General features: G+C 38.5%; 1 protein-coding gene across 1 annotated transcript in view; it reads right to left on the bottom strand.

The window, feature by feature from the left end:
- LOC109379113 (potassium voltage-gated channel subfamily H member 1-like) overlaps window positions 1-9073 on the bottom strand; it is a 143749-nt gene that overhangs the window by 104465 nt on the left and 30211 nt on the right. The window contains exon 2 of the mRNA XM_019635460.1: window positions 1773-1896. Within this exon, the coding sequence (XP_019491005.1) occupies window positions 1773-1896 (124 nt within the window). The remainder of the gene's footprint in view (window positions 1-1772; window positions 1897-9073) is intronic.

The following is a 9073-nucleotide window of genomic DNA, read 5'->3' as shown; positions in this document are numbered from 1 at the left end:
TCTCATGCAGCACTCTGCCTTTGGATTGTGCTCTTCAACTGTAAACCAGAAAGAGAGATAACCGAGCTTGTTGAATTATCTTTAAAAAGGAAGATAGATCAAGACTACATCAGCCCTAGGAGGAAAAAACTGAAGCTCTACGACCATTTTATGTAGCCGGTTGCTCACAAGCCTTTTTAGCTGCCTTCCACTTTCTCTGAGTTAATTTGGTAGATAAGTGACCTCCATTTCAGTGATGCGATGGCATATGTGCTGGCAATTTCCTTCACAAGGTAAAACAAATGGCTGGAAAATGGAGTCTTCAAATAAATGAAGTACCGTAATGACAGCCAGCTCTCATTCACCCTGTGTACTTTTTCAAGTTGTAGCTTACTGGTCGGTGAAACATTTCCTTTTCCTGGACAATAGATTTCAGATGCCTGCAATGCAAGGAGTTAGCAGAAGAGGCTCCTGAGCTATGAGAAACAGAGCTAGCACAAGGTATGCTTACTTTAGAGAAGGGACACTTCAGGAGTTAAACGAGTTTCTTAGAAAAGTTGGCTAAAATAGCAAATTTATCTGATTTTCTTCATGTATCTGATTATAGCCATAAGCAGCAAGATAGGTAAGGAAAGGCTGCTCAAGTCACATGAGAAAGGAAAGCTAACTCTCCCAATTTGTTGTAGTTGTATGTGCACCTATATAGATATAGACGCAGATGCAGATATAGATACTTAACAGTATAAAAAGCATACCAAGAATATGAGAGAATTCTGTTGCATTACTTAAGAGTCATAATTTCTAAACCTTTGAGCAATGAGGGGGAAAATCTTCAGCTTTCTATTTCCCAGTCCCCAAAATCTACAATTTAAGACAATGATAAGATTCTCAAGACATTTCATACTTTTCACCAAACTCGTTACTTGGCTGACTTAATACCATGAAAATGCAACTTCTGAAAACCAAAGATGATGCCTGGGGTGGACAAGTTTTGTCCACCTTTCATAGATGAGTTTCTTTGTTGATTTGGCAGGACTGGGGAAATGAGTCTGCTTCATGCAAACACACCGAAGACAGAGGACTCTGAAGAAGGAAGGGAGTGAGAGGAGGGAAAGAATGCTGAGCCAAGACCTTCCCACGGAACTGCAGGCAAAGTCTGCAACATGCCCCACTCAACACCTTGAAGATGCTTTAAAACAGCTGTTCTAGCACCATGGCCCAAGGGTGCTGTGTGGTTAGTAACCCTGTCAAACACACAAGCTACACTGCTAGCTCCATCTGCCACCTTCTTTGAGTTAAGGATCAGAGAGGGATGTGACAAGAATTAGAAGGCAACAAAATGTTGCTTCTCTTCTGTTCTTCTAATGAAAAGCCCTATGAACAAGGCCCTTGTCTCCAACACTACAGTTATTCTTCAAATAAAATAGTCTTAAATCTTAAAATTAATTTAATCATCTAAAATTTGATTTAATTTTATTTAATCTTCTAACTTTAATGTTCAGTTTTATCGAAACCCCCATAAATTCCTGAGTTCGCATTTCACAGATAAAATGATTTTCCTGAGTTTTCCTAGGTTTTCCCCCATCTCACTGCGAGTTCGTTAGTTGTGAGGACGATGTTTTAAGTCTTTGATTTTCCCAGCACAGTGCGTGAACTGGAGGTGATAGCGCCATAAATATTCCCAAATAAACAATGAATGAGAGAAGGGCAATTCCCACATTGAGTCAGCCATTTTCTTTTTCTGAAAGACACCATGACAGGTTGTCCAATAGAACAGCCCCAATCATAAATACCTGCAGGTACTGCTTTTTTGCATCACTTCCGCCCTGTGATAGCCAGACAGCTTGCAAAATCCATCATTGCTGTACACGATAGGCCAGTCCACTATCTGGGCATTTCCCAACACAAAATTAGTATCTGTTAAAAAAAAAAGAAAGAAAGAAAGAAAGGAAGGAAGGAAGAAAGAAAAGAAGAAAAGAAGAAGAAAAAGGAGAAGAGAAAAGGGCACATGAAGCAAGACATTAGTTGAGATTCAACAAGGACATAAATAATGTCAACTAAGCCAGGGACTTTTGTTTCCCTCCACAATCGTCTTTTAAACAGGAAAATGGCCCTTCAAAGAATACAAAAGAACAGTGCTTTACAGTGAATATTTTGAATGCAAATGCTAAGGTTACTATCCCCCAAGAAGAAGTTGGCAAAGGAAACATGCTTAACCAGCCAACCAACCAACAAATCCTGCAGAAATCCAGTGATTCCCATGAGACACATTCCAGTCCAAATTTTTCATCTCAGTGAAAATTATTCTGGTGATATGGAGCAAGAGAGAAACCAAAGTCATTTCTTCTGGACTCTGTCCAGTATCTTAGGCTTGGCAGTCTTTTGGCTAGAAGCTACAAATTGGCCTTGTTGACCCTGACTAGCATAGCCCATCCTCAGAGAAGAAGCCTTCTTAGGGGAGCCAAGGGAGGGGTACAGAGGGTTCCCTCTTGGAACACACATCCACCCCATAGACCGCCTTCCTCTTGGTGAGGGAGTAACTAGCCCTTCCTAATACTAGAGCTTTGTAGAGCCTGAACCAGATGCTCCCAATGACAAAACCTTCTTGCTGATTTTGTGATTTTGTAGCCCCAGAAGCTGCATTTCGAAGCTCTTGCACAGAGCACCAGCCCACCATTCACTGCACTGCAGGGGTTAAGTGGGCCAGATAAGTTTGGCTGTTTAGTGTTCTCGCCACTTCCCACAGTTCTGAAGATCAAGTCTTCAACAGTCTCCATGCTCAGGAAGCCAACTGCCTCTCTTTTCTTTTCAAGACCTTAAATTAAGCAAATAATATCCAGAACTTAAATGTAAACATTATTTTAGCTTGGCTCTCTCCTCTGCACAGAACAGTCATCCATTCCCAAAGAGAAAGCAAGGGAGGGAGGGAGGGGTGAAGGAGGACAGGCGCATACCCTTCTTTTGTTCTAAACTGTATGGGGTTTTGTTTATAGGTGTATACTACCTAGAGTGAGATAATGGTGACATATAATGTCCTCATTTAATTGGGCAGTTAATTTTGTTCTAGTACGGCATTTACAATTTATCCGCAATATGGGTAACCATCCCTTCATCTGCATGGGGAGGAGTAGAGGAGGCAAAGGAAGGAGGAATAACTAAATCCAGTAATCTATTTTTGAGAATGCTTTGAACTCTTTAAAAGGAACATAAAACACAACTTTCATGAAGTTAATCTGTAAACATGCTAATTTTGTACATATGCTTTTAATGAAAATCTACGAGTTCTTCCTTCTATCTCTCCCATATAAACATAAGTACAGGCATACCTCAGAGACATGTGAGTTCAGTTCCAGACCACCACAATAAAGTGAATGCCGTAATAAAACGAGTCACGAATTTTTTGGTTACCCAGTGCATATAAAAGTTATGTTTACACTGTAATGTAGTCTATTAAGTATGTGATAGCATTACATCCAAAAAAAACAATGTACACACCTTAATTAAAAGAAGCTTTATTTCTAAAAAATGCTACCATCATTTGATCGTCCAGCAAATGGTAATCTTTTTGATGGTGGAAGGTCTTGCCTTGATATTGATTAGCTGCTGACTGATTGGGGCAGTGTTTGCTGAAGGTTGGGGTGGCTGTGGCGATTTTTAAAAATAAGACAATAATGAGGTAGCTTACTGCATCTATTGATTCTTCTTATTATGAAGATTTTCTCTGTAGCATGCGATGCTGTTTGATAGCACTGTACCCATAAGTGGAACTTCTGTCAAACTTGGAGTCAATCCTCCCAAACCCTGCTGCTGCGTTATCAACTATGTTTATGTAATATTTTAAGCTCTTTGTTATTTCAACAACCTTCACAGCATCTTCACCAGGAGTAGAATCCATCTCAAGAAACCACTTTCTTTGCTCATCCATAAAAAGTAACTCCTCGTCTGTTAAAATTTTATCTTGAGATTGCAGCAATTCAGTCACATCTTTAGACTCCACTTCTAATCCTAGTTCTCTTGCTGTTTCCACCACATGTGCAGTTACTTCCTCCACTGAAGTCTTGAACCCCTCAAAAACATCCATGAGGACTGGAATCAGCTTCTTCCAAACTCCTGTTAATGTTGATATTTTGACCTCTTCCCATGAATCACAAATGTTCTTAACAGCATTGAGAATGGTGAATCCTTTCCAGGAGGTTTTCAATTTACTTTGCCCAGGTCCATCAGAGAATCACTATCTATGGCAGCTACCTTATAAAATGCATTTATTTCTTTTCTCTTTTTTTTTTTTTTCATGTGGGAGTCGAACCAGCAGCCTTATTGTTAAGAGTGCACGCTTTATCCACTGAGCCCTCCGGGCGGCAGTTCAGCTCAAGGTGCTGAGTTCAGTCCCAGCTGTGGGTGGGCATAGCCCACCATCAAACAGGCAATCTCGTTATTAGGAGCACGTGCTCCCACCAGATGAGCCATCCTGCCACCTGTTGGCAGCTCAGCAGCAGCTCAGCTCGGGTGCAGCTCGGGCAAAGCTCACTGGCTCATGTGGGAATCAAACCAGCGACACTGTTGCTCAGAGCTCGTGCTCTTAAGCAAACTCTTAACCAACAGCCACTCGGCTGGCCCTGAAATGCATTTCTTAAATAATAAGACCTAAAAGTCAAAATTACCCCTTGCTCCATGGGCTGCAGGATGGATGTTGTGTTAGCAAGCATGAAAACAACATTAATCTCATTGTACATCTTCATCAGAGCTCTTGGGTGACCAGGTGCATTGTCAAGGAACAGTAATATTTTGAAAGAAATCTCGTCTGAGCAGTAGGCCTCAACAGTGGGCTTAAAATATTCAGTAAACCATGATATCTTATCATCCAGCCTTTGTTGTTCCACTTATAGAGCACAGGCAGAGGGTTTTCAGGATAGTAAATGAGCACTGGCTTCAAATTAAAGTCAGCAGCTCCATTAGCCCCTAACAAGAGAGTCAGCCTGTCCTTTGAGGCTTTGAAGCCAGGCATTGACTTTTCCTCTCTAGCTATGAAAGTCCTAGATGGCATCTTCTTCCATAGAAGGCTGTTTTGTCTACATTGAAAATCTGTTGTTTAGAGCAGCCACCTTCTTGAGTTATCTTAGCTGGATCTTCTGGATAACTGGCTGCAGCTCCTACATCAGCACTTGCTGCTTCACCTTGCACTTTTATGTTATGGAGACGGCTTCTTTTCTTAAACCTCATGAACCAACCTCTGCCAGCTTCAAACATTTCTTCTGCAGCTTCTTCTCTTCTCTCAGACTTCTTGGAATTACAACGAATTAGGGCCTTGCTCTAGAATAGGCTTTGGCTTAAGGGAATGTTGGGGCTGGTATGATCTTCTATCCAGACCACTAAAACTTTCTCCATATCAGCAATAAGGCTATTTCATTTTCTTATCATTCATGTGTTCACTGGAGTACCGCTTTTAATTTTCTTCCAGAACTTTTGCTTTGTATTCACAACTTGGCTGTTTGATACAAGAGGCCATCTTTCTGCCTGTCTTGGCTTTCCACATGCCGTCCTCACTAGCTTTTGATTTAAAGTGAGCAACATGTGATTCTTCCTTTCACTTGAACACTTAGAGGCCATTGTAGGGTTATCAATTGGCCCAATTTTAATATTGCTGTGTCTCAGGGAATAGGGAGGCCGGAGGCAAGGGAGAAAGAGTGGGTTGATGAATGGTTGGTGGGGCAGTCAGAACACACACAACATTTATTAAGTTTGCCATCTTACATGGGTGCAGTTCATGGCACCCCAAAACAATTATAATAGCAACATCAAAGATCCAAATATAATAATAATGACAAAGTTTTAAATATTGTGAGGATTTCAAAAATGTGACACAGAGACACAAAGTGAGAAAATGCTGTTGAAAAAATGGCATCATAGACTTGCTTAACGCAGGGTTGCTACAAACCTTCAATTTGTAAAAAAAAAAAAAACGCAATGTCTGCTAAGCCTAATAAAGTGAAGTACAATAAAACTAGGTATGCCTATACTTTTTGAGTGCTCACTGGGTACCAAGCACAATGCAAGACCCTGGTAATATACAGCTTAATGATACATGGTCCATGCACTCCCAGAACTTATCAGAACAAATACACATGTACACAACTAACTAAAGAAACAGATAAGAAAATGATTAACGCTGAGAGAGGTAAAGGACTGTGTGATTCAGAGGGGTCACACTTGAACTTGCTCCAGGCTAGAAGGATGAGTAAAATTCATTTAAACATTTTGAATGTCTAAGATGCAACTACTAGGAATTAAAATATGATGCCTGCCTTTGGTGAACCCAAGGAGCTATAGAAGGAAGGGTACATTCTAGGCAGAGGACCTAGCATGAGCAAAGGTCTGGCAGCATGAAATGCATGGTAGACTGGTGTAGACACACAAAGGGAAGCCAGAAAGAAGATGAGCCTGAAGACCAGACAGGGAAGGGTCTTCAAGCTCAAGATCTTTCACTTTGTCCTGGAGACAGAATAACTCTTCATGTTAATCTTCTCTCCCTGAATAAACTCACATTTCTTGAACTGAGCAACTAAGCCTTAAAAGAAGTGCAAAATTAACTACATTATGCCGAGGTGTACATGAAATAGTCAGTGAAACTATTTCTCTTGACTCCTGAAACTCTAATTAATTTCCCTCAGAAGACCTAGAGTAAGAGGGGAAAAGTTAAGTGAACTTTTTCATGGCTAATGCCTCACTGAGATTATGTTTTAAGAGGGAAGAATAGTTAGTTATAGATAATGGTTTGACAACATGTATTTATATTCTTTCCTATCCTATGCCTCACTAAAATAAAAGTAAATGAATTAAAAAGGTAAAAATCCACACAAAAAAAAATAGAGTAAAATTCAACAGGAAAACAAATGACTATGGAAGAAGCAGAAAAAATATAGGAAACAAAGAAGAACTTTTATTTTAACCCCTAATTAGTATACTCAGAGAGATATTGCATCCATAAAACAAAAATAGAATGCTATGGGGGGGGGGGACCCCATAAGAGAAAAAACAAGAATTCCTGCAAACTGAAAGTGAGTAACAATTAAAAATTCAACAAATAAAAAGTCTCACAGAGTGTAGTACAAAAAGAGAAAGAGACAAGAAACATAAGAAAAAAAATAAAACATAGAGGATCAATCCAAGAGGAGGAACAGCATGCATCCTAATTGGGACAACAGAAAGAATAACATGAGAAAAGACCAGAAGACTTTTTTAAAAATTAAAATAATCAAATGTAAAAGGTAGAATAATGATATCTTCAGGTATGTAAAGACCCAGTAAATTTATTTCCAATGTATCCTTTCTTAGGGAGTTACTTGAGGATGTATATCAGCAAAAATGTGGGCGTAAAGCAAGAAAGAAGACAAGATGGGAACTCGGGGGAAAGTGGTTCTAAATGTAGAAAGTTAATAGAAAGCATTCATTATGGAATGGTGAAAAGAACAGAAGTTGCAGCAGAGAGTTATCTAGGGATAAACAACATAAAAATTCGGTGAAGGTATGGAATTTGGAGGACAGGAAAAAAGTTAGCATCAAAAAAGTCTGTTGAAGAGAAACTATATGCCAACAAATTCGACAATCTGGAAGAAATGGGTACATTTCTAGAAGCATACAATCTTCCAAGGCTGAATCAAGAAGAAACAGATAATCTGAACAGACGGGTTACTACCAATGAAATTGAATCAGTAACCAACAAGCTTCCAACAAACAAAAGCCCTGGACCAGATGGCTTCACAGGTGAATTTTATCAAACATTCAAAAAGAATTATCTCCTATTCTCCTCAAAGTATTCCCAAAAAAATCCAGAAGGAAGGAAGTTTCTCAAGCTCATTTTATGAGGCCACTATCCCCCTGATCCCAAAACCAGACAAAGACATTACAAAAAAAACAAAAAAACTATAGGCTGATATCCCTAATGAACATAGATGCAAAAATCCCCAACAAAATATTAGCAAACCAAATTCAGCAATACAGTAAAAAGATCATACAATACTATCAAGTGGGATTCATTCCTGGTATGCAAGATTGGTTCAATATCTGCAAATCAATTAATGTGATACACCACATTAACAAAATGAAAAATAAAAATCATATGGTCATATCAATAGATGCAGAAAAAGCATTTGACAAAATCCAGAAACGATTTATGAAAAAAACTGTTAGCAAAGTGGGAATAGAGGGATCACATCTCAACATAGTAAAGGCCATATATGATAAACCCACAGCTAACATCATACTCAATGGGAAAAAGCTAAAAGCATTAGCATTCCCCTTAAAATCAAGAACAAGACTAGGTTGCCCACTTTCACCACTTTTACTCAACATAGTTCTGGAAGGAAGTTCTAGACACAACAATCAGACAAGAAAAAGAAATAAAAGGCATCCAAATTAGAAAGGAGGAAGTAAAATGGTCATTATATGCAGATGACATGAAACCATATATATAGAACTCCACAGACTCCACCAAAAAACTATTAGAACTGAAAATAAATTTAGTAAAATAGCAGGATACAAAATTAATATTCAGAAATAAGTTAGATTTGTATACACCAATAACAAACTATCAGAAGGAGAAATTAAGAAAACAACCCATTTATAATTGCCTCAAAAACAATAAAATACTTAGGAATAAATTTAACCAAGGAAGTAAAAGATCTGTACTCAGAAAACTATAAGACATTAAGGAGAGGAATTAAAGAAGATACAAATAAATGGAAACATATACCATGCTCATGAATAGGAAGAATTAATATATTAAAAATGTCCATACTACCTAAGGCAATATATAGATTCAACGCAATCCTTATCAAATTACAAAATTACCAATTTTTCACAGAACTAGAACATATAATCCTAAAATTTATATAGAATCATAAAAGACCACAGTAATCTTCAGAAATAAAAACAAAGTGAGAGGTATCATGCTACCTGACATCAAACCATACTACACGGCCATAGGAATCAAAACAGCATGGTGTTGGCATAAAAACAGACACATAGATCAATGGAACAGAATAGAGAGCCCAGAAATAAATCCATGCCTATATGGTCATCTAATCTATGACAATGG

This window comes from Hipposideros armiger, unplaced genomic scaffold, assembly GCF_001890085.2.
Source record: "Hipposideros armiger isolate ML-2016 unplaced genomic scaffold, ASM189008v1 scaffold_22, whole genome shotgun sequence".
Taxonomy (NCBI): domain Eukaryota; kingdom Metazoa; phylum Chordata; class Mammalia; order Chiroptera; family Hipposideridae; genus Hipposideros; species Hipposideros armiger.
Note: the sequence above shows the minus strand (reverse complement) of the source record. Positions and strands in the feature narration are given on the sequence as shown.